The 26,828-nt window shown below is 42.9% G+C and overlaps 1 protein-coding gene and 2 pseudogenes across 1 annotated transcript; 2 read left to right on the top strand and 1 right to left on the bottom strand.

Annotated features, from left to right (window-relative positions):
• Positions 1–17,883, top strand: part of LOC148934291 (uncharacterized) — a 116,923-nt pseudogene extending 99,040 nt beyond the window's left edge.
• Positions 3,559–3,741, bottom strand: LOC125185859 (U2 spliceosomal RNA; annotated as a pseudogene).
• Positions 17,884–25,475: 7,592 nt separating the features above from the next.
• Positions 25,476–26,450, top strand: LOC148934290 (uncharacterized). The gene has a single exon (XM_089062256.1). The coding sequence runs from the start codon at positions 25,476–25,478 to the stop codon at positions 26,448–26,450; it is 975 nt and encodes a 324-aa protein (XP_088918382.1).
• The last annotated feature ends 378 nt before the right edge of the window (positions 26,451–26,828 follow it).

The following is a 26,828-nucleotide window of genomic DNA, read 5'->3' as shown; positions in this document are numbered from 1 at the left end:
ACTCAAAATAAAAATATTCCAAGTAGAGTTAAAGTGACTCCACTTTTCTAAAAATCCAAGACACTTTTAACACTTTATTTTTCTCCTTCAACTCACTTTCCAAACCATTGATTTTTTTTTCTTTTCCTTTTCAACCTTTCTTTCTTTTTCACACGCATCCTTTCTAGATCAAGCACATACTTTGAATTTTTCTATTTCACAACTTGTACTTTCTTTACATTAAGCACACTACTTTTTATACTTTCCTCCTTATCTCTATAATTCCTTTACAAAAGATAACAAAAGCTATACTAACCCAAGAAATTGTTCCCATTTATTTTGGCTTCCAAAGAAAAGGTTTAAAGGCTCAAAATTGGCTCCAAAGGGAAAAATTTTGAAATTTTGAGAGGGTCAAAAATTTTGGATAAAAATAGGGTAGAAAAGATGGCCAGTCATCATTCTAAATCAACTTAAACACTATGTAAACTTAGGCAGACTAGGAGCAAGTTCTAGAAACATATACATGAATGTAGATAAATCACACAAGAAAGAAATTAAGGCTCAAATCTCACAAAGTATAAGCATGATTCAAGGCGAACAAACAATTCAATAATTATGCACCTTTTCACCAAACCATCGAATCAAAATGTGAAGCCATTCTTAAACATGGATGGATGTAATATCATTGGCAACTCGGTCTAATGTGTGTCCCTAAGCATGCGTGTTTCTAAGTTCTTCATGTTATGTTCACGACATGGATTCAAGAAAATATTTTAGAAAACAAAAATCACCTACGGGATTTTGAAAAACAAAAGCAAAAACTTATAACAAAAAGAAAACCTTAAAACAAAAACCTAAACTCACGGCCCACCACTTCATCCCCCCAACCTTATTTACAACAAAGTGTAAAATAAGTTTATAGAGTCGGTAGGGACGTGAGTGTACTACTAAAAAGAAAACATACCTTGAAAAATTTCGCATAGAGGCTTAACGGGGTGAAATTTCGAAAAAGTTTTGAAAAATCGCGCTGGAAATTGTGCCCAGGTGGCGGTCCACCGCGCCCTGTCCGGCGGTCGCCGCGCAACGTCAGATTGTTCCAGCGAGCAGGTGGCGGACCGCCGCAGCATATTCAGTGGTCGCCACGTAGAGGTCAGAACCTGCAAAAAATTTTCAAAGCACAAAATTAAACAAAAACCAAAAGTACTTAAGAATTAAAGCAAAAACTGTCAAAAATATAAAAGAAAATTGTCTTAAAAATCATCCAAAAACATGATACAAATGCTCATTTAAAGTCATTGAGCTTGACTTCTTCAATCTTGAGAAGGAGGGGGGAAATGGGCGTTGAGGTCGTCGAACACGCCAATAAGATAGGTGATGTCGCCACTCATGGTTTGGCGCTCTTGTCGAGCCTCGACAGCCATCCTTTGGAGCTCTTCAATCTCTTGACGGCGATGGACGTCTTCCAAACGTTGTTGCTCCCAAAATTGTTACTCCGCCGTGCGCCAATCCCCTTGAGCCGTCCACCCTTGGCGGTTGAAGGCGTTTTCCCTTTGCTCCGCCCATCGATTGTCCCAAGTGTTGGACACGTTTTGCATGTAGGAGTAAATTTCTCCTAATTGGGCGGAGGTGTTCGATTAGAACTCCTCATTGGGATTTGGACTCCCAGGGCGGCGGTTCGCTCGATTCCGACGACGATGACCCTCCACTTCCTCTTCTTCTTCTTCTTCTTCTTAGCAATGTTGGGGCGGCGGTGGTGGCGGCACTCCACTATCTTGGGCATGCGAATGCTCCCCTTTTTCATTATAGTGATCAATAGCGTCATAGGCGGAGTCATCATCGGCTTCAAAGATGGGAATGCGAGAAGGGATGTTCTTCTTTCTAAACTCCCCGTTAACGGGGTTGGCCTCAATGGGTCGAGCTTTCAATTAGCTTGGTTCGCCCAAACATCGACCTTGGTCAACTGCGGGATTGGAACAGGGAAATGTAAGCCTGCCACTTGCAAGAAAAAACCTTGACCCCAATAGTCGGTCTTCAATAATCTCAACGAGAAGATCACTTCATAAGTGATAAATCACTCCCCTCCATCTTCCGTCAAGCCAGCGAGAGAGATGCCCAAGTGTTCGGCAATCGCCGTTATCAAACCCCCACAACATATAACGCCTATGTATTTCTTCGTGATCCGGTCTGAAGGAAATGGCAGCGGAAGCGGTGCGACGGATTAACATAATTTAACAATTATTAATCGCACAAATAAATCACATAATAATCAGATCTATTTAGCGGATTATTTAGACAAAATCTATTAGCGTAATTCTCACATGTATCATGCTCATAACTTGAATTAATCATGCTTTAAGAATATTGAAACCTAAAACATGCTTTTCTACGGAGCAGAAATAATACCTAATTAATTCTCCTAAGAATTGAAGATGGCTAGCAGCTTCTCCACGTGACGCTTTAAATACTAGACCACAAATCTTCTCTCTGGTTCCCGAACTGTACTCCGATATCAGAGTGGGCTGATCTCACCAGAATACTAGGACTTAAATAAAGAAGACAGAAAAAATCCTTATAGGAATAGGACAAAATTTCGAGCTCCACTCTATATGGGGGAGACGAAAATTTTGAGTATTAAAACTTATGATTTCTGTCTCTTTTATTCTCCTATTTATATTAAGTTCCTTTTGGGCCCAGACATGGATCTATGGAAGGTTTTGGATATGGGCTCATCCAATTTACTTTTTACTAATTAAATTGAACCCACAATTTAATATAAGCTTAATTGGAATATTACGAGCTTCCACTACAAAAGTAATATTGAACTCTCCCCATCCAAATCCGAAATTATAAGTAATCCGAGTTTCCGTTTAACTTTCATTTCCCGAGCTTAAGATAAAAATGTCCATTAATTAATTGATGTCTGCTATGGACTTAATTAATTAACTTCTTATTAATTCCAAGAGTGGACTTAACATGAAACGCTTATTTATTATTCATAGAGTAATCAAACTCCAACTAGCTAGGTTCCGAATAATAAAACCTTGTTTCGCGCTCCTCTTAAGGACATTATCAAACGAGACTCTCCTCGCGCACGATTCAATATAATAGCCATCCTAGCACCGCTAGATATTAATCACCACTACCCAATATATCAGGTTTATCGGGTTACGAAAAACCCGCACCATTTGATAAGTCAAAGTAATGCATAATCAATACCGTATGCTCAATGCTAAGGGCAAGTCTTGCTGTTAGATCCGTTCAGTGCTATACCACACCAATGTCATCTTATTTCAGTAAGGCTTAGAAATATGCGGACTGACATTGCAACCTTTTTTGATGGATAGTCTAATTCCATCTAGGTTGTAAAATTCTTCTTTTTCTTTGTTTAGGACTGACCGTGTTACCTTAAAGTGGACGCCTTCCACACTTTCTTAAAACATGTACCCGACTCAATCGGGACTCACTGAGGGAGTATAACATTATCTAGTGCTTGATTTGTATTAAATGTATAATACTATTAGAGTTATTGTGTTGAAAATAATTACAAATCAAAATATCAAAATATGTTGGACTTGAAATGGTGGGGTGCACTATGCCCGTGCAATAGTGCAATGAAAACCCAAGTAGCAAGCTTCTATGATGGATCTTCCCCTAAAAAAATAAATTTAATACTATGTGAGCCAATGGCCCACGTATAAGATACTATTAAACAGATAAAAACAAATACTACACTTGATTTTAGCCAAAAGACAGAGAACCATATGACCTTCTACATCTACAAACCTCTTCATTTATACTTAGTTTTTGTAAATAACTTCATTTGCATATCCGATGTGGGATAATTGTGCAAAACTAATTAAGTATTCTTGCACACTTTGTGAATGATAAAGAAAGTAGGTATCATCTATGAACTGCTTCAAAAAGGGAAATGGCAAACGTTAGTTTTTGCTACCATGTAAATCTGGGAACTCAAAAAGGTACATGCAATGATGCAATTGTCACTTCTCGCATGGTTGCAGACTTGCAGTCAAGGCTAAAACAGAGTAAAATAGGGAATTCTAGGGGGGGAAAATCACAATTCTGGACGTGTAACTCAACCAACTGGATTTAGGGTGTGAAATCACTCAGTTGAGTTTGAGTAGACCCCTATGGAATCTCTTGCGCAACTTTGACTCGATCGAGAAATATTCCAGGTATGGAGCCACTCGGTCGAGTAGACTCCTCTGGAGACCACTCGTCTCCTCAGGTTGCCTTCAATTTGTCTTCGTTCTTGGGCCCAAATCAACCCATCGTCTGATGGCAGCATGACACTTGATGTTAAACTGAGGTTCACATCATCTCCGTCCATAAAAAATGTGTCACAATTTTCTCCACAAGAAAAAAGAAATCACATTTTGTTTACTGTAGTAGAGTCCACACAATTGAAAATACTAACTATACTACATATTTAAAGTGAGAGTTTAGTTCCACTGACACTAACAACAATCTTATTAAAAATTGTCAGCGTCCACAATATGACAAATTTTTATTTATGTAGGGAGTCAGGGAGTATTTATTATTGATATCATTAACTTTTATAAAAAAAGCTAAATCTTAATTAATTAATTAATTAATTAATGTGAAGCTATGAAGAAAAATGATTAAAAGCATCCACAGTTGGGCGGACTCCATCCTATAGCCCGTCCTATACCAATTTATTGTCCTCCACAGTGGGGCGCCCTATACCACGCCCTATCTTTTTAACAACTATTTTATATTTATGTTATATTTATGTTTTATGTTTGCAAATATGTAAATTAGCAAAAATAAAAGCAAAACAACACAAATTAAAGGCAAACCGTACACTTACTTAATTTTTAAAAAAGGTACAAACATAAGAAGAGTGAAAAAAAACAAGTGGCTTTAGAGCTCATCGATCATCTTCTCGAGGTACCGCCACTCTACCCGGGTCCTAGCAGTGCATGAGGGCGTTGTTCTTGTGCATGTCCAACAATGTCCTCTGTAGGGCGACCACGACCAAGTCCACGTATGCCTATGCCTGAGAGGAAGTCAGGCTGGAGCCGGGTCTTCTGACGTCGTCTCCTTCCCATCCCCTTGTTCTTGGCAGCTTTGTTATCAACGGGACGCCTGCCTACCAGTGGACATCAGTATGCCGAAACTGTCATACTCGTGTAGAGTCTCATTGAGGTCCATTGTAGGTGCTCTGCCGTCTCTGCTCGTGTAGTCTCCAGTGGCGGTATTCTTCACCCTCTTCGACGCAGAAGACGCGGGCGCTATCCCTACTTCATCAAGGCCCATGCGCTGTAGTGCTTGAACTCGTCGAACAAAGACGTGTACAACATCAACGCTTTGTCGCGTACATCATCGAGATTCTCGCCGCTACCCCACTCCCTCAAGCATTTCATGTACTTGAGAAGATGTATATATACTTCTTCACCTTATCCCAGTCCTTGCAAAGTTTCTCCCTCTTGCTCTTGAAAGACGTCACCAGCATATTTGCGTTGAAACGTTTAGCATCGCACTCCCAATAGGAGACATGCTTTTGGTTGTTGGCGTACACCGGGTCTTTCGAAATATCAAATAACACCTCATTAGAAGCATGGTCTCCTCGATGGTGTAGTTCGTCCTCCCTGGGGGATATTCTTGGTTGGCCTCCGCAAAAGGAAACTTCTTGGTTTTTTTCTTTCTTGACTGGGCGGCGGGGCTCGACTCCATGTCGTCAAGATCATACAAATTCATGGTGAAATCAGGATTGTACTGGGTGTTCGGATCCCAGTTGAACTCCACGGAACCCAGTGTATCGAATGGCCACTAATTTCTAGGTGGCAACACCGCCGCTGAACATCGGTGATCCAACGGGGGCTATTCAAATTTGGGAAACGTCGGGATTCATACTTGAATTAGAGAGAAATTGATGGAGGAGAGAGTGCAGTGAAAGGTGTGAAGTGAAAGGTAAAACACGATGTATATATAGAAGAAAATACTAAAAAAAAAGGAAAATGTGTTGCACCGTTCGGACCGCCGAAATAGAGCGGACGAAAGGCCGGACGATGCATCGTCCAGCTTATAGTCTACGGATGATCAGCCGGGCCACCCTAATGGTGGAGCATCATCCGCCTACCTATAGTGGCGGACGATGCATCGTCCGGGTATCATCCGCCCCACTGTGGATGCTCTAAATGGAATTAGACCTAAACAATACAATTACAAAAAGCGACTCTTTTGGACAACTTTTTCTCTTTGCGCATGATTTGAAGGAACCGGCAGCGGAAGCGTGCGTCGATTTATCATAATTTGATATTATTAATCGAACAAATAAATCACATAATAATCAGAACTATTTAACATTTAGCGGATTATTTATAAAAAATCTATTCGCGTAATTCTCACATGTATCATGCTCATAACTTGAATTAATCATGCTTTAAGAATATATGAAACCTAAAGCATGCTTTTCTACAGACCAGAAATAATACCTAATTAATTTTCCAAAGAATTGATGATGGCTAGCGACTTCTCCACGTGACGCTTTGAATACTAGACCACGGATCTTCTCTCTGGTTCCCGAACTGTACTCCAATATCAGTGTGGGCTGATTTCACCGGAATACTAGGACTTAAATAAAGAAGACAAAAATTCTACTCTACGGAGGAAAAGGAAAAATTCAACTCCTTTATTCTCCTATTAGGGGGGGGGGGGGGGGGGTAAAATTTTTAAGAGAAAAAAATGTGTTGTGTTATTTTTCTGTCTCCTTTATTCTCCTATTTATATTAAGTTCCTTTTGGGCACAGACAGGGATCTATGGAAGCTTTTGGATATAAGCTCATCCAATTTACTTTTTACTAATTAAATTGAACCCACAATTTAATATAAGCTTAAATTGGAATATTACGAGCAACCACTACAGAAGTAATATTGAACTCTCCCCATCCAAATCCAAAATTATAAGTAATCCGGGTTTCCGTTTTAACTTTCATTTCCCGCGCTTATGTTAAAAATGTCCATTAATTAATCAATGTCTGCTATGGACTTAATTATTTAATTTCTTATTAATTCCAAGAGTAGACTTAGCATGAAACGCTTATTTATTATTCATAGAGTAATCAAACTCCAACTAGCTAGGTTCCGAATAATAAAACCTTGTTTCGCGCTCCTCTTGAGGACATTATCAAACGAGACTCACATCGTGCACGATTCAATACAATAGTGATAAGTCGTATTCTAAGCCTTGGTTACTGGTCAGTATGTCGTGAAATGCATGTATTATCTGCAAACAGTTGCTCAAGTGTGCAGGATTAAGGGATCCAAGTCAGTAGGAGATGATTCAGGTGACGCAAGTGAAAAGGGCGCCAGAAGGGTGCAATACTGACCAGGATGCATGCCAGAGAAAAGGCTCGAGATGGAGAAGAAGGATAGTTGGGATGATCATTAACAACGGCAGAAAAGTCAAAAAACGTGAAGGAAGTCTACCCTAAAAGCAAGGGCAAGCCTCCCTATAAAAGAAACCACTTGGAGAGAGAGAATAGAGTTGGTTCCTTAGAGTTCGGTTAGGAGTTCTAAGTTCTCGAACATACTTAGTAGAATTCTCTCTAGAAGATCAGTCCTTCAGCATTGTCCAATCTCTCGTTCCTCGCCATAGCTATGGTCACTTGACGTCCAAGAGTCTGCCGGAGAAGTCCTCGATCCACCGTTCTAGCCAGTTGCCGTAGTAGTATAGCAGTATCATCGCCCGGAGTGGCAAAACAATCGTTATTTTGCTTTCTAGTTTAATCTTTACCTGTTTTCATCGTTGGATTTGTCGCAAACATTTATCTTTGTTGCCTTTTGAAATACTCGGTGAAGATCCAACGTTTAAGTTATGAAGTTTCTATTTCGTATGTCGCTTTGGTTCGAGTTTGCTTCATTCTGCCTAGGAAAGTTAGATCTAGTCGTTGCTTTTAATTTCTAAGTGTTTTCTTGTCTGGAATTGTTGATCTGAGGTTGTAGTTATGTTTCAGTCTAATTTTCGTGCATGAGTCTTCGTTCTGCATTATAATCACCATCTTGCATGTTAGTCAGTAAAAGTAAAAACTGCAGTTTCACCTTTCATTTTAAGTTTGAGCATTTTAATCAATGGATCTTGAGTTTGAAGTTATGAATCTGAGTTTAGTCATGGCGCCGTTGCCGGGGATGGATGGCGTTCATACCTGTTATTGTGTTTGATCTTTTTGGTGTACATACTGTTTATAATTTTCCTTTTCTTTTTGTTTTCAGTTTATGAGAAGTGGCTCGGCTCCTGGCCAGTGGAGACCAAGGATACTTCCCCGAGGAACAATACTCGTTACCACTCGTTCTGGCCTGTCGACGGCACTGTCCGACCTAGGCACGAGCAGCGACGAGGAGAAAGAAGATCTAGAGTACCAACTCCCGGAACTTCCACCCCAACCAGTAAGAACACTAGTGAGAATGGGTGACCAAGGTGAGGACGATCCCGAGCTCGCAACTCTTACTGCACACGCCGACGGAGATCCCCCACAAGCCATAGTGGTCACCCCAGACCAGACCGCATGTGATGTGAAACCCAACGTGATTGCAATCCTACCGACGTATTGTGGGAAGAGTTACGAGGGACCCTACGAATTCTTAAATGAGTTCTGCAAGATCTGTAAGGCGCAGAGGCGGCCAGCAGGAGCAAGCGAGGACGATTACAGACTGAAGGCCCTACCTTTTGTCCTAAAGGGAGAGGCCAACACCTGGTTCATGCGCCTGCCAGCCGACTCCATCAATACATGGGCCGATTTCAAGTCAGTTTTCCTAGCTGAGTTCTTCCCGTCTTCAAAGACAAGTGCATTGAAGAGAAAAATATCGTGCATAAGGCAAGAATATGATGAAACCCTGAGCGAGTACTGGGAGAAGTACATGAGTCTTCTGGAGTCATGCCCCAACCATCGCATGAAGGAGATAGAGGTGCCCCACACCTTCTATGAGGGGATGAACAAGGAGACCAAGGATCTGGCGAATTCATCATCCGGAGGCGATTTCACCCAGTTGAGAGTCAGTGAAGCCAAAAAGGTGTTACGCAAGCTGTTGAATGCGAAGAAGACGTACGACAACGCAAGGGATGGGTACAGCAGAGAAAGGGTAGCAAGTGCTTCGGCTACTGACCAGGAGGAACGAATGGATTTGAAGATGGAGGAATTAAAGAAGGAGTTGCTGACTGCAATCAAGCAGAACATTCCACCACCTTCTCCGACTGGAGGCAAAGAGGCCCCAGAACTACCATATGATCAGCCGGACAACTCGCCAGATGTGGAGCAAGCAAATGCCGCGGGATACTACAATTCCAACGACAATTGGATTTCGGGAAGGCAGAGGGATGCACCATGGAGGGACCACCAAAACTTCCGATGGGGAGATGGAAATTAGAATCAGAACCAAAATCAGGCTCAAAATCAACCCAACCCCCACCCGAACCAAAATTCCAACCGTGGCCCAACAAACCCGGACTACCAGTCTAACTGGGTAGGAAGAAACCAGCATCCTCAGAACCAAAACTCTCAAAACCAGAACCCGAACCCTGCCTATGTGCCACCCCATCAGCGAAACAACCAGAACCAAAACCAGAACCAATTTAACCCAGGGCCTCAACATAACACCCACAACCAAAACCAAAATCAGTACCAGCGCAACCACGACCAGTACAACCCTCCTGCCCAGTATAACCAGTACCCACAGAACCAAAACCAACAAAATTTCTCGGGCTACCAGTCAAACCCACCACCCCAGTATAACCAGTACCAGGGCTCGAACCAATTCCATCACCCAAACAGGTCGAGGAGGTCTATGGAAGACATGATGGGAGAGATGCTTGCTTCACAACAGAGCATTAAAAGCGACTTGCAGTCCAGTAATGAAACAATGCAAGGAATGCAAAGTGCCCAGAAGGAGCATAGGGCAAATATGGATATGATGAACAGGCAGTTGGCCCAGCTCGCTAACTCGATGGGCGAAATGAAAGGGAACTCAGGGAAACTCCCATCTACAGTCCATGTACCTGAAAAGGCAAATGTGAGTAAGATTACACTGCGGCTCGGAACAGCCTATAATGGACCTCAACTCAAGAACCCTGTTGGGGGGTCTAGTAGAGAAGGGGTGCTGAGCGACACCATCTCAGCGGAAGAGCTCAAGAGGCCTCTGCCTCAGATGGAGAATCCGTTTTTTCTAAACGAGAAGCCTACTGCGGAAGGAAAGGAGGGAGAAACACAACCTGGAAATGAGCAACCGGAAGGAGCAATGCCCACATCGGAACCTCAAACCCAGGAGGCACCAAGGGAAAGTCCACAATGACTAACTGGAGAGGCTAAAGGAGAAAAACCGTTTACATATCGGTTTGTGACGAAGAGGAAGAAAGAAACTGTGGATTTCATGTCGATTTTTGGGAAGCTGGATGTCACCATACCATTCCTCCAAGCCGTGAGACTGCCCCCTCTGGGGAAGTTTATAAAGGAGTTCATAGCCGGGAAGGCCAGGGAGGATGGAAAAATCATGGTGGAAGGGATAGCGTCAGCTATTGTACAGGAGAAACTACCACCCAAGAGAGCCGACCCAGGTATGTTTACTTTACCCATAACAATTGGAGATGTAAAAATCGAGCATGCAATGTGTGACTTAGGAGCATCTATCAATGTTATGCCGTTATCCATTTATAATCGGTTGAAGGGGGTAAAGTTGTCAAATACTAGGGTGCTAATCCAACTGGCTGATAGGTCATGTATAAATCCGAAGGGTGTGTTAGAAAATGTGTTGGTCAGGATACAAAACTTTACTTATCCCGCTGATTTTTATGTCATTAAAATGAGTGAACCAGAAGCTAGGGAGTCTAGCGGGATATTGTTAGGAAGACCATTTTTAAGAACGGCTAAGATAATTGTGGATATGGCTGAGGGGACAATCTGCATTGACTTTAACGGTGAGAAATTTGTTTTTGACATTAATGAAGCCATGAAAAAACCAATAGATTCTGAAAATCTATGTTATGTTGATGTAATTGACCCCTTAGTCCAAGAATTTCTTGAGACCGAATTATTGCAGGAAAAGCTCCAAGCCTTGGATGTGTATGCCCAGGCTGATGTGGAAGCAGCTGCATGGTGTGATCTGATCAGTAGCCGAGGGTTGACTGACGAGGAGATCGAAGAAGCAATTACAGAATTTTGTCAGAAGTCGGAACTAGCGGGATCTGTAGGGGCCTTGATACCGGCCAGTATGGAGGAAAAATCAGATGCTGAACAAGAGCAAGAGGAGGATTCAAAAAGGAACCCTCTACCTACACACACACTACCCCCGCAAGTGGAGTTGAAAAAGTTGCCAGCGAACCTTAAGTATGCCTACCTCGGGGAGGAAGACTCGTTCCCTGTAATCATCAATAGCGGGCTGACTGAAGAGCAAGAGGCAAGACTACTAACTGTGCTGTGCAAAAACAAGAAGGCTATTGGATGGAGCCTTACGGACCTGGTGGGTATAAGCCCGGACGTCTGCATGCACCATATTAGGCTGGAGGATGGAGCCAAGGCACATAGAGATTCTCAAAGAAAAGTGAACCCAAACATGCGGGAAGAGATACTGAAGGAAATCTAGAAGTTACTCTCACTGGGCATTATATACTCGGTACCAGATAGTGAATGGGTCAGCCCAATCCATATGGTCCAAAAGAAATCAGGGATCCATGTGGTTAAGAATGAGAGGAATGAGCTAGTGCCCACCAGACTAGTCACTGGATGGCGAATGTGTATAGATTACCGAAAGCTGAATACTGCAACCAGGAAGGACCATTTCCCCCTGCCATTCATCGATCAAATGCTGGAGCGACTGGCTGGGAGGAAATACTTCTGCTTTTTGGATGGGTACAGTGGTTACTTTCAAATCTACGTAAACCCGGAGGACCAGGATAAGACCACGTTCACCTGTCCGTTTGGAACCTATGCGTATAGGCATATGCCATTTGGCCTATGCAACGTCCCCGGTACCTTCCAACGGTGCATGATGAGCATATTCTCGGATTTGATTGAAGATTGTATAGAGATCTTTATGGATGATTTCACTGTCTACGGAGACTCTTTCGACTCATGCTTGCAACATTTGGATGTGGTGCTAGAAAGGTGCCAAGCAAAGAGTCTGGTTTTAAATTTTGAGAAATGCCACTTTATGGTTACAGAAGGAATTGACTTAGGACACGTGGTGTCAGAAAAGGGAATCCAGGTGGATCAAGCTAAGGTGGATGTCATATCCAAACTACCCTTCCCTACTGATCAGAAAGGAGTAAGAGGTTTTCTGGGCCATGCTGGATTTTATAGAAGATTTATCAAGGATTTCGCCAAGATTGCCCGACCCCTTACCAGACTTCTCCAGAACGAGGTGGAGTTCATTTTCGACGAGCATTGCAAGGCTGCTTTCAACCTCCTTAAGGAAAAATTGATTTCTACACCGGTTATTCAGGCTCCTAACTGGGATCACCCCTTCGAGGTGATGTGCGATGCTAGTGACTATGCCGTGGGGGCCGTACTGGGTCAGAAGATCGATGGGAAAAGGTACGTGATATTCTATGCATCTAAGACCTTGAATCAAGCCCAACGAAATTATGACACCACCGAGAAGGAGATGTTGGCGGTTGTCTATTCATTCGAAAAGTTCAGGCAGTACCTACTGGGATCCAGAGTCATCGTCTATACTGATCATGCGGCGATTAAGTATCTCATTGCGAAGAAGGAGTCAAAACCCCGACTGATCAGATGGGTGATGCTTTTACAAGAATTCGATTGGGAGGCAGAAGACAAAAAGGGGGTTGAAAACAAAGTAGCGGACCACTTGAGCAGAATAATACAAGAAGGGAACAGTGAGGATGTGAGAGATCGATTCCCGGAAGAGCATTTATGTGAAGTGATCTTCTCCGCAAGGAAGATCGATTGGGAAGAAGTGATGAGACTTACTGGGTAGGACATAACAACCAAGGGCAAGGAGAAAGTAGGACAGGAACCCTGGTATGCGGACTTGGCTAACTACCTAGTGACGGGAGAGCTACCAATGGTGCCAAACGTGACAAAGGCACAGAGGATTAAGATCAAGAGCGAAGCAAAGTATTATTTCTGGGATGACCCATACTTGTGGAAGGCAGGAACCGACCAGGTCATTAGGAGATGTGTTCCTGACTGGGAGCAACGGGATGTACTAACGCACTGCCACTCCTTGGCATGTGGAGGACATTTCGGGCCAAGGAAGACTGTCAGAAAGGTGTTAGATAGCGGATTCTACTGGCCCACCCTGAATAGAGATGCATATGAGTTCTGCAAAGGCTGTGACCGTTGACCGTTGCCAACTGACCGGTGGGATCTCCGCGAGGGATGAAATGCCGCAAGTTCCAGTAATTGTTTGTGAGGTGTTCGACATCTGGGGTATGGACTTCATGGGTCCTTTTCCCTCATCTTATGGGAACTCCTACATCCTGGTGGCAGTTGACTATGTATCAAAGTGGATAGAAGCCAAAGCCACAAGCACTTGTGAATCTAAAGAAGTCACCAAGTTTCTCAAGAGTCATATATTCAGCCGATTTGGGATACCAAGGGCAATCATCTCCGATCAAGGGACTCACTTCTGCAACCGAACGGTCGAAGCATTGATGAAGAAGTACGGAGTTCATCACTGCCTATCTAGTCCTTACCACCCTCAAGCCAACGGGCAAGCAGAGATCTCAAACAGGGAAATAAAGAGCATTTTAGAGTAGAAAGTCAACCCCTCCAGAAATGATTGGAGCACAAGGTTGGAAGATGCTCTGTGTGTTAGAGTTTGTATACTAGAAATCACGTTTCGAGTGATTGAATACTGTAAAACTCTTATTTTATTTTCCAATGAATAAAACAGATTATTTTTGTCATAATGTTGTTATGTTTTACATTTAATGGATGTTAATGCATGTTTAAATGTATAAGTTAACTTAACAAAGTCTAAGTCTTTGTTTCAGTAGACCGGTTGTGGGCGTCGTCCACTTTAAGGTAATACGGTCAGTTCTAAACAAAGAAAAATATGAATTTCACAACCTAGATGGAATTAGACTACCCATCGAGAAAGGTTGCAATGTCAGTCCGCATATTTCTAAGCCTTACTGAAATAAGATGACATTGGTGTGGTATAGCACTGAACGGATCTAACAGCAAGACTTGCCTTAGGCTATCTACTGAAAGGCGAGGTCTTGATAAATATTTATTTCTTAATCAATGTAGGTTAGCATTGAGCATACGGTATTGATTATGCACTGCTTTGACTTATCAAATGGTGCGGGTTTTTCGTAACCCAATTATCCTGATATATTGGGCAGTGGTGATCGATATCTAGCGGTGCTAGGATTGCTATTATATTGAATCGTGCACGAGCTGAGTCTCGTTTGATAATGTCCTCAAGAGGAGCGCGAAACGAGGTTTTATTATTCGGAACCTAGCTAGTTGGAGTATGATTACTCTATGAATAATAAATAAGTGTTTCATGCTAAGTCCACTCTTGGAATTAATAAGAAGTTAATTAATTAAGTCAATAGCAGACATTAATTAATTAATGGACATATTAATCTTAAGCACGGGAAATGAAACATAAACGGAAACCCGGATTACTTATAATTTCGGATTTGGATGGGGAGAGTTCAATATTACTTCTGTAGTGGCTGCTCGTAATATTCCAATTATAACTTATATTAAATTGTGGGTTCAATTTAATTAGTAAAAAGTAAATTGGATGAGCCCATATCCAAAACCTTCCATAGATCCCTGTCTGGGCCCAAAATGAACTTAATATAAATAGGAGAATAAAGGAGACAGAAAAATAAGAATTTCTCATTATTGTAATTTTCGAAAATTCCTCTCCCAAGCTGAGGAGATTTTCGAAATCTTCTCCTATTCCAAAAAGGATTTCTTCTGTCTTCTTTATTTAAGTCCTAGTATTCTAGTAAGATCAGCCCACACTGATATTGGAGTACAGTTCGGGAACCAGAGAGAAGATTTGTGGTTTAGTACTCAAAGCATCACGTGGAGAAGTAGCTAGCCATCTTCAATTCTTTGGAGAATTAATTAGGTATTTTTCTGCTCCGTAGAAAAGCATGTTTTAGGTTTTCAATATTCTTAAAGCATGATTAATTCAAGTTATGAGCATGATACATGTGATAATTACGCGAATAGATTTTGTCTAAATAATCTGCTAAATAGATCTGATTATTATGTGATTTATTATGAACGCACGCTTCCGCTGCCAGCACCAACAATTGGTATCAGAGCCAGTCTTTGGCTCTGATTATTTGGATTTAAATTTCGCGAAATTCATGTATGCATGTCATAATTGATTACGAAGCATGTTCTTGTGTTTTTATTATTTATGTTTATGCATGTTGAACTCAAGAACATTCGAATCATAGAACTTGAATTATTCGAACAAACGAGATGTGCGATTCGTCGGCGCTTGCGCCGGGACGAATCGCACTACGTGCGATCGAAGAGGGTTGTCGAGCGAGTGGGAGCCGAGGGTTGACGGACATGGGGCGACGCGCCGGCGAGAATGGGCTCGCGCGCGCCGCCGGCCAAAATCCATCGCAACCCTAGGCGGCGCCCAAACAAGTTCGACAAACGCGTCGATTAAGTGGGAGCTTGGCAGGCGATCGACCGGCGATGCGCTGACGATCTCGTGCGCAGCGTCGGAGAACCACCGCCGGTGCCGGTGCAACCAAGAAAACGCGCCGATCGAGAACGGATTGATGCGATCACGCGGCGACGTGAACACGAGCGTGGGCTCGTCCACGCCGCCGTCGAGACCGCGGTTCAGGTCCTCCTCGAAGCTGACGGCGTCACGACGAGGTGGCGATGCCACCGGAAAAAGTCACAAGAACCCTAACCCTAACCCTAAAACGGAAACCCTAGAACCCTAGTCGCCCGCCACCGGCAATGCACGGCCGAGAGCAGCTGCGCCTAGCGCTGCAGCTGCTGGTTCGCGCGAGGCCGTCGGTTGAGTGGGAGCTCGCCGGAGCATGGCGGTCGCAGGCCGCGGGATGCTCGGCATGACGAAGGGAGTCGCGGCATACGCATGCCGCAGAGGGAATAGGAGGCGGCGCGCCTTGCGCGCGCGACACCGGTGATACCGGACGGTGAACTTGCCGTTCCGGCGTGACAATCGCCGGAGAATCTTCGTCATAGATGATCATGCGAACCTTGATCTCGAGATATCGACGAAAGATTATTTTGATGATTATTTAATTCCTAAATTAATAGATATCATTAAAAATAATATTATTTAATGAAATAAAATATTTTGGGAAGATTTCCCTAGATTTTAGGAATATTTGGATTATTTTCTATATCTATGAATATTTTATGTCCTAGATGATATAGATAAGAATAATTTAATAGTTTCCTAAATGAAATATATCTAGAATCTATTATAAGATAGATATATATGTAAGGTTACATTAAATAATATAATTAATATTCTTCCTAATCTTGAACTTGGAAATTATATGAATTTGATTTTTCATGTCTAATTAAGATTATAAATAATGTACTTTATTTTAGATATATCTTATAGTATGACATGAATAAGAATTAAATTCTGGATTAATAATTTCTATACTAAGACTTTAAAGATTATAAAAGATTTAATTATCCTGTAAATTAAATACCAACAGAATTTAATTAGTCTTAATCTGCCTTAAGGCTAAAGGATAATTAATTAAAACCATAACCCAAATATCTAAGCGATAATTATGAACTAATAGTTTATATATGGTCTCCATCGGTTGGACTGCCAAAATTTTGTGAAGCTGATTTTCTAATATTATCGCCACCTACAGAGTAGGGACAATAATCCTACGAAAACAGTAAGTTCATAAGGGCGGACTTCTCAAGTAATAAATAGAATGAACTAGAAAGTGGTTCCTAATATTATCGCCACCTACAGAGTAGGGACAATAATCCTAAGGAACTGCGAGTTTCAGGGTTCAATCAGAATTTATGAGATAGCTTGGTTTTGTTATCAACACATGAACATTGTTATGGGAGTGTGTTGTAGAAATAAAATTCTGTAATGCTAAACCAGATGGTCGTGCTTAGGCAGCATTAGATATGTCGACCTCCAGAGGAGGAAGCTATTGATATGTCGGTGTTGTGACCAGTAAATTGTCGAAATTTTAATGCGTATTAACCTCCAGAGGAGGATACAATTTATTAATTTTGCTGTTGTAAGATTTTGAAAAGTTTTATGGTTAATCTACTCAATTTCCTTACATAAGTTTATGACAAATAGTAAAAATCTTCTGTTTGCAGTGCAATAAAATCCGTCAAGATGTCTTTTAATCCTCTTTCTGCCATTCTCAAAGAAAACAAACTCGAAGGCCAAAATTACATCGAATGGAAACAAAACTTGGATATCGTTCTCACAGCCGAAGAGTACAAGTTTGTGCTCACTACTCCACGCCCAGCTGTGCCGGCTGCTAATGCCGCGCAAGCATTGCGAGATGCGCATAGACGGTGGCATAAGGCGAATGAGATGGCTAAGTGCTATATGTTGGCTTCTATGTCATCAGTACTCAAGCATCAGCATTCAGCCATGGAAACTGCCGCCGAGATCATGACAAATCTCGCAAATCTTTTTGGTACTCAGAATCGAACGGCTAAGTCTCAAGCCTTTCGGAGTATCATGACGAAGTCTATGAAGGAAGGCTCGTCTGTGAGGCAACACGTCCTCGAGATGATGAGTCACCTCAACCAGATTGAGGTATTGGGAGGGACGATCGATCCCGAGTCCCAGGTTACTATAATCCTTCAGAGTCTTCCCCTAGCTTCCAGCAATTCAAGCTCAACTTTGAGATGAACAAGCGGAATTATACTTTGGCAGAGTTGCTGACTGAACTTCAGTCGGCGGAGGACCTTATGGTTCAAGCCAAAGTAGCTATGTTGAGTTTGGCGCCTAATTCCTCTGGCTCTAAGGCTAGAAGAGGAAAGAAAAAGGCACCGAACCAAGTGGCAGTTAAGAATGCTAAGGGAAAGAAGAAACAGCGGGGTGACAAGAAGCAAACTGGAAAATGCTTCAAGTGTGGAGAGAAAGGTCATTGGAAGCCAGATTGTCCTAAAAAGGGCAAGGCTACAGGTATGCACCATGCTCTAGTAGTCGAGTCATGTTTGGCTTTGACATCTACTCATACTTGGGTTATTGATACTGGAGGAACTGATCATATATGTTTTGATCCTGACTTAATGCAGGTGACAAGACGGCTACATGATCGTGAGATTGAGGTCCAGCTGGGCGACGCTACGAAAGTGGCGGCCGTTGCAGTGGGAGACGTTTATTTACGTTTTTCTAGTGATAGATCTTTGATTTTGAAGAATGTTTTGTTGATACCCTCTTTTAGAAGAAACTTAATTTCAGTTTCTAAATTGTCTTTTGATGGATATTCGATTTCTTTTAATGACAATTGCGTTATTAAGAAAGATGGTTCTTATATCTGTCGTGGTATCATGGAAAACAATCTGTACACGATCACTTCTACACAATTTAATCAACGTAAATCAGAACTCAATGCTACATCGAAAATTTCTAAGAAAAGAAAAGAACCTTCAACTTCAATGAATGAAACATACTTATGGCACCTTAGACTTGGTCATGCCAACGAAAGAAGGATTCATGCGATGGTTGATCAAGATCTTATTAAAGGTCTTGAGAAGGAACCGTTTTCGAAGTGTGAGTCCTGTCTCGAAGGCAAGATGACTAAGAGACCTTTTAGGTCAAAGGGGAATAGGGCCAAAGAAGTACTTGAGCTCATTCATACTGATGTGTGTGGACCAATGTCAACCGAGGCAAGGGGTGGTTTTCGATATTTCGTCACCTTTACAGATGACTATTCGAAAATCGGATACATCTATTTGATGCGCTACAAGTCTGAAACTTTTGACAAGTTCAAGGAGTTTAAGGCTAAAGTAGAGACGCAGCATGGTAAGAGTATCAAATGCCTGCGATCTGATCGCGGAGGCGAATACCTAAGTGCCGAGTTTTTGGACTATTTATCAGTAGCTGGGATTGAATCCCAAACGACTGCGCCGGGCACACCCCAGCAGAATGGCGTGGCTGAAAGAAGGAATAGGACCTTATTGAATATGGTCCGGTCGATGATGAGTTATGCACGATTACCTGTTTCGTTTTGGGGTCATGCTTTGCTTTCAGCAAACTATCTCTTAGACAACTTACCTTCTAAATCTGTTCCTACTACCCCATATGAGTTGTGGAATGGGCGTAAGCCTAATCTAGAACATCTCAGAGTATGGGGGTGTCCGGCTCATGTATTGGAAAAGGATCCAACTAAGCTGGAGTCTAGGACTGAGGTTTGTGTGTTTATAGGATACCCTAGAGGAACGAAAGCTTATGAATTCTATAGTCTCGGAGATCAGAAAGTGATTGTGAGAACTCATGCCACATTCTTAGAGGAAGACTATATAATGAATCATAAGTCCAGCAGTGAGATAGCTCTTGAAGAGCTAACTCAAGTTACAACTTCCATTAACCAAGAACAATCACCTAGTGTAACAACAATTCCAGAAATTTCAACTAATACTCCAGATATTGTAGTGCCGCGCCGCAGTGGGAGGGTCTCTCATGAGCCCGATAGATACATTGGTTTGGGTGAGTGCATGGATCACTCCTCGGACAGCAATGTACTTGATCCCTGGAATTTTGCAGAGGCGCAGGCAGATGTCGATCATTGCGAATGGGTGAAAGCAATGGATTCGGAACTACAATCAATGATAGACAAAGACGTCTACGATTTGTCTGTCCTACCCGAAGGCTGTACTGCCATTGGGAGCAAGTGGATATACAAACGTAAACGTGGACCCGATGGACGAGTTAAAGTCTTAAAGGCAAGACTAGTGGCTAAGGGGTATACCCAAAAGGAAGGCATCGTTTACGATGAGACCTTCTCCCCAGTGGCCATGCTCAAATCGATCCGTATACTTTTGTCTATAGCAGCTTACATGGATTGGGAAGTATGGCAGATGGACGTTAAGACTGCGTTTCTAAACGGGAGTCTTGAGGAGACCATCTACATGGAACAACCCGAAGGCTATGTAGTAAAGGGCAAGGAACACATGGTTTGGAAGCTTAAGAAGGCCATTTATGGCCTCAAGCAAGCATCTAGATCATGGAACCAGTGTTTCGATCAAACAGTTCAAAAGTTTGGATTCGAAAAATGCCCTAATGAAAGCTGTGTGTATAAGAAGGTTGAAAAAGGAAATGTTGTGTTCTTAGTTTTGTATGTAGATGACATTCTTCTAATTGGAAACAATAAAAAGATGTTGTCATCAGTGCGAACTTGGTTGTCCAGCCAGTTCGAGATGAAAGATATGGGTGATGCGGGACACATTCTCGGTATCAAGGTTCTTAGGAACCGAGGTAAGAGAATGTTGTGCTTATCCCAAGAATCTTACATCGAAACGGTACTTAGACGCTTTAGCATGCAAGATGCCAAGAAAGGTTTCCTACCTTTTAGACATGGCATCCAGTTATCTCAAGAGATGTGTCCTAAGACAGCATCTGAGATAGCAGAGATGAGAAGAATACCATATGCCTCGGCAGTTGGTAGTCTCATGTATGCTATGCTTTGTACTAGACCTGATATCTGCTTTGCTGTTGGCATGGTAGCAAGATATCAATCAAATCCCGGCCAAGGACATTGGACTGCAGTAAAGAACATACTCAAGTACCTTAATCGGACTAAGGACTATGTTCTAGTTTACAATGCAGCCGAGCTCTGTCCTTTAGGATATACAGATTCAGACTTTTAGGCTGATCTAGATTCGAGGAAATCAACTTCCGGATATGTGTTTACCTTAGGAGGTGGAGCTATAGTTTGGAAGAGTGTAAAGCAGAAATGCATTGCAGACTCTACCATGGAAGCCGAGTATGTGGCCGCTTCGGAGGCTGCAAAGGAGGCTGTATGGCTTAAGAACTTCCTTCTGGACTTAGGTGTGGTTACGAATATGCCCAAGAGCATCACCGTTTATTGTGATAATTCTGGTGCTGTGGCAAATTCGAGGGAACCACGGGCTCATAAGGCGAGCAAGCACATAGAGAGGAAGTATCATATCATTCGAGATATAGTGCAGAGAGGAGACATAGAAGTGGTCAAGATTGAGTCAGAAAACAATCCTTTCACGAAGGCATTAGCGGTAAAGCCGTATGAAAGCCATGTTGAAGGAATGGGAGTTCGACTAATTCAAGACCTCAATCCGCTTTCAGTATAAGTGGGAGATTTAGACGTTAGCACATTTTTTTGTATACTCGAAAGTGTTTTGAGTATAAGTGGGAGATTGTTAGAGTTTGTATACTAGAAATCACGTTTCGAGTGATTGAATACTGTAAAACTCTTATTTTATTTTCCAATGAATAAAACAGATTATTTTTGTCATAATGTTGTTATGTTTTACATTTAATGGATGTTAATGCATGTTTAAATGTATAAGTTAACTTAACAAAGTCTAAGTCTTTGTTTCAGTAGACCGGTTGTGGGCGTCGTCCACTTTAAGGTAATACGGTCAGTTCTAAACAAAGAAAAATATGAATTTCACAACCTAGATGGAATTAGACTACCCATCGAGAAAGGTTGCAATGTCAGTCCGCATATTTCTAAGCCTTACTGAAATAAGATGACATTGGTGTGGTATAGCACTGAACGGATCTAACAGCAAGACTTGCCTTAGGCTATCTACTGAAAGGCGAGGTCTTGATAAATATTTATTTCTTAATCAATGTAGGTTAGCATTGAGCATACGGTATTGATTATGCATTACTTTGACTTATCAAATGGTGCGGGTTTTTCGTAACCCAATTATCCTGATATATTGGGCAGTGGTGATCGATATCTAGCGGTGCTAGGATTGCTATTATATTGAATCGTGCACGAGCTGAGTCTCGTTTGATAATGTCCTCAAGAGGAGCGCGAAACGAGGTTTTATTATTCGGAACCTAGCTAGTTGGAGTGTGATTACTCTATGAATAATAAATAAGTGTTTCATGCTAAGTCCACTCTTGGAATTAATAAGAAGTTAATTAATTAAGTCAATAGCAGACATTAATTAATTAATGGACATTTTAATCTTAAGCACGGGAAATGAAAGTTAAACGGAAACCCGGATTACTTATAATTTCGGATTTGGATGGGGAGAGTTCAATATTACTTCTGTAGTGGCTGCTCGTAATATTCCAATTATAACTTATATTAAATTGTGGGTTCAATTTAATTAGTAAAAAGTAAATTGGATGAGCCCATATCCAAAACCTTCCATAGATCCCTGTCTGGGCCCAAAAGGAACTTAATATAAATAGGAGAATAAAGGAGACAGAAAAATAAGAATTTCTCATTATTGTAATTTTCGAAAATTCCTCTCCCAAGCTGAGGAGATTTTCGAAATCTTCTCCTATTCCAAAAAGGATTTCTTCTGTCTTCTTTATTTAAGTCCTAGTATTCTAGTAAGATCAGCCCACACTGATATTGGAGTACAGTTCGGGAACCAGAGAGAAGATTTGTGGTTTAGTACTCAAAGCATCACGTGGAGAAGTAGCTAGCCATCTTCAATTCTTTGGAGAATTAATTAGGTATTTTTCTGCTCCGTAGAAAAGCATGTTTTAGGTTTTCAATATTCTTAAAGCATGATTAATTCAAGTTATGAGCATGATACATGTGATAATTACGCGAATAGATTTTGTCTAAATAATCTGCTAAATAGATCTGATTATTATGTGATTTATTATGAACGCACGCTTCCGCTGCCAGCACCAACACTGTGGGCATATCGGACAGCCTACAAAACTCCTATCGGGATGTCCCCCTATCGCATCGTCTTTGGGAAGATGTGTCACTTGCCAGTAGGAATTGAACACCGAGCGTACTGGGCAGTTCAGCAGGTTAACGTGGATGCTAAGGCCTGTGAAGAGAAAAGGAAGCTACAACTACAAGAGCTGGACTCAGATTGGAGTCGTTCGACTCAGCCATGTGGTACAAGGAGAAAACAAAGATGTGGCACGAGAAAAATCTGAGAACCAAGTTGTTCAGAAAGTACTACTCTTCCAGTCAAGATTGAAGCTAATGCCTGGGAAACTCAAGTCCAAATGGGCAGGATCTTACATTATCACTGCACTACGTGCTAATGGAGCAGTCGAGATTTAAGGGAGTATCCCTAACTCTGAACCTTTTGTCGTCAATGGACATAGATTGAAAATATATAGGGAAAATGAAGAGATGTGTGTAGTGGAAGAAATTCCACTACATCCCAATAGCGTCTAAATGACCAGTAAGAAAGGGGTTTGCAGTTCCACCTAGTCAACGTTACATGATTTGTGCTTACTGACCAGGTAAAACATCAAATACCCTTAGTAATGATGTAAATATTGTAAATATTTAGTAATTTAACTTAAGTTAAGAAGAAAAAAAAACAAAAAAAAAGATTTTCGGATCTTGAATATTAATTCAGAGTCTGTACTGACCACGAAGATACCACTTCGGTGAAACTCTGAATTATATTTAAGACCCATTTATTTGCTTTATTTCTATTTTGGCTAGTTGAGAGGGAGGTATAGAGTGAAATTTGAATTTTGGTGCGAGTTGCAGCTTTGCAGGCGAATGCAGAGACTGGGAGGGCGCGTGGAGCAGAGACGTGACAAGGGACGTCCAATCAGCTGCGAGAACACCCAACCGCCTCCCACCGAAGCGTCGCAACCCGACAACCGCCTACAGCCGGTCAAAACCCTCAACTGCCCATCTCTCTATAAAACACCGCACCACCTACTCCCCTTCACTTTACAAACCCTTACCTGCATTCTCTCACCCACAACCACCACCCCACTCCGAAAACTACCACCCCATTACGAAAACCACCGTGAATCACTACCGAAAAAAGAGAACCACCACTGATACAAGCCATGGAAAAGAGAAGAGCAACCGATAACCCAGCATCTACCACAGGCGAAGACCCCGCCAGAAGTCCGAGCGACAGCCGAATCGCAGCCGCCAAGTCCACAACGATCACAGCCAACGCCGACGACACAAATTCCGGCAATGGTTCCTTTAGACGCACTGGCAGCGTATCTAAGGCAACAAGACCCGAACAAAGATTGGACAGCGACCCTGGCCGGATTTAGCCTGACCGGAGGAATGCCGGCGACACCAAACCCTACCCCAACTGCAACCACAGTAAACCCACCCACCACCACCCCAAAAACCTCAAATCCGACATCCGAAAAGACCTCCCCAACAGTAACTGCACAATCAGAACCCTCTCACCCTTCTCTCATACACCAATAAACAGAGCCGCTCGACGTTAGCCCTCTTTCCGCCTATCAAGATCACAACTGGGGAGAAACAGAGGAAAAGGAGAGCGGAGGGGGAGTAAGCGAGGGCGAGAAGGATGAAGCAGAGAAGGGGGAGATAGACCTGAATGAAATGGCCAAGAAGCAAGGGTTAATGACGGATGATGAGTTCCAAGCGGTTTTGAGCAAGGGAGATAGGATCGTGGTAAACCCTGAAGGGGTGGCTGAGGTACTGGACCTCGCATCCCAGGCAGTAGAAAGGGGGGGAAACAGCCATGGAAGCAGATGAGTCGGAGAGGGTAGTCCAACAATCCGTGGAGGAGACGACAGAAGAACAACCGGAGAATGCTGAGCAACTTGAGGAGGAGAGGCAAGAACCAGAAACACATCAAGAGGAAGCCTCAGTGGTAACTAAACCAAAGCCAGTAAAGAGGAGGCTAGTGTTGAAGAACGACCCCAAGGAAGAAAGGCAGAAACCCCAAAGAGTGTCACAGAGATGCTTAAGAAAGTGGAAGTCCAACAAGGTAGGAGCAAACACAGCAGCAGATGCAGTGGAGGTCTCTAGCACAGACGAGAAGACTACTCCTACAAAACCTGGGGAGGAGACTTCGAAAGCTAGCTAGAAGGACACCCAAAGGGCAACAGGGACAGTATCATCAACGCCGACTGACCAGAAGGAGAAGGCTGACAGGGTGGCTGAGGGTCTGGACCTCGCATCACAGTCAGTAGGTCGGGAGGAGGCGACAAGAAGTGATACTAGTACCCGTGTGGTGACCGAGCCTACCACCCAGGAGGACGTTTCAACACAAGCCAACGAAGAAGCAGAGGCAATGGAAATCGAAGAAGCTAAGTACACCCAAGAAAGAAAGAGAAAGGGGAAAGCCCCTGCCAAGAAGAAACAAGCCGTAAAGAAACAGCGCGCCGCCAATGCCAGCATAGTGATCAGAGAGCCAGAAGGAAGAAGGAGATTAAGTGACAGCGACTACACTTCCAGCGAGGAGTCTGACTCGGAGAGTGATATCTCCCTAGAAGGGGAAGAATACCATGAGCAGCAGCTCCCCGACAACCACCATGAACTAGTCCACCCTCCGGCAGAGAGGATCGTGTACCGACGGTGGAGGGTAGAGCTCACTGATGAGCTTATGGAGGACATGAAGCACTACAACACCAAAAAGCTTCAAGATGCATTTGACGACAAGGAAGATAGCAGCAAGCAGGTCAAATGCGGAAAGGTACTCCACATACCCTCTTTGGATGAGTTATTTGTTCGTGATTCCTTCCTGGCCAGTATGGAAGCATTGGGTTTTGAATGGCTGTTAGAGAATAGGGACCCGGAGATATCTGTGAGATTAGCAAAGGAGTTCCTCACCACGTTTAGGTTCCAAGTCACTACGGACCTAGACGAGGTGTCAATTTCCTTTAGAATATTCGGTGGAGAACTGTCCATGAGTCTTATAGAGTGCACTGTGCGACTGGGTATGTGTAGCCTGGAAGAGGCTATAGGACCAGAATGGAGAAGCCGTGAGAGGGGTGTACCGAGGAGACACATAGACTTTGAGCCCCAGGAAGCCTGGGAGGAGCTAACCCACCCCAATGCTGGTCAGTTCGCCTCCACTATATCCAGATCCACCCACTTCAACAATTCCATGCTGAGATTGGTGCAACTCTACTTGGGCTATAACCTACTGGGGCAGAGTAATTCAGCTGCCAGAACGTCCATGTCTGAATTGTACATGGTATGGTGCGCTAATCGTGGAAGAAGGCTGCATTTGGGATTTTGGACAGCCTACCAATGCCACCTGATAGCCACCCACCCAACTAGGAACTTGTCCCTCTGCCACATACTAGGAGCTTTCGTGCGCAACAACATCATCATAACAGAGGCAGAAGACCTATCTCCGATGTACATGGTCGACGCTCCTGGCCTATTCGATATACCCTTCTTCGTCCGCACCAACTTGGTATACTACAGAGAAGGAGTACCCCAGTTCTACCAAATGGGAGAAGCCCCTGATGGAAGGGCACAACAAGGCCAGGAGGGGCAAGCTGGGCAAATCAACCAAGCGCAAAGGCTGAGGCAAGATAATCTGGAGAGGGCAGTCACTAAGCTAGCGTAGGAGAATAGGCAATCACGGGCAGAGATGGCAAAGCTGACAGCCCTAATGGAGAGCATCCTAAAGGAATTGGCGAGAGGAAAGGAAAGCACTGGAGCTGGAACAAGTGGACATGGAGGACAGAAAGAGGAAACCACTGGACCTGAGGAAGAAGAGGATGATGAACAAGAGGAGGCAGATGACAACCAACCGGAATCCACTGAGGAGGAACCAAATGAATCACCTGCACAGACCCCTGCGCCAAGGAGGAGCAGGAGGAACGTCTGATCGACCCTCCCCCCCCAAACTGACCAGTTAGTTTTCTTTTTAAATTTTAGTTTTCTTTTATTTTTGTTTGCTTAATTTTGTTAAATAGGTAGAATTATGTGTATTAAATGTGAG

Source organism: Salvia hispanica, chromosome 1 (assembly GCF_029641045.1).
Source record: "Salvia hispanica isolate PSC_SH4W2 chromosome 1, Shi_PSC_v1, whole genome shotgun sequence".
Lineage (NCBI taxonomy): Eukaryota > Viridiplantae > Streptophyta > Magnoliopsida > Lamiales > Lamiaceae > Salvia > Salvia hispanica.
The sequence above is the reverse complement of the archived record's forward strand: the minus strand, read 5'-3'. Positions and strand labels throughout refer to the sequence as shown.

Excerpts from the sequence above, each read along its gene's own strand:
- LOC148934290 (XM_089062256.1), top strand. The coding sequence starts at position 25,476 with ATGGAGGACATGAAGCACTACAACACCAAAAAGCTTCAAGATGCATTT.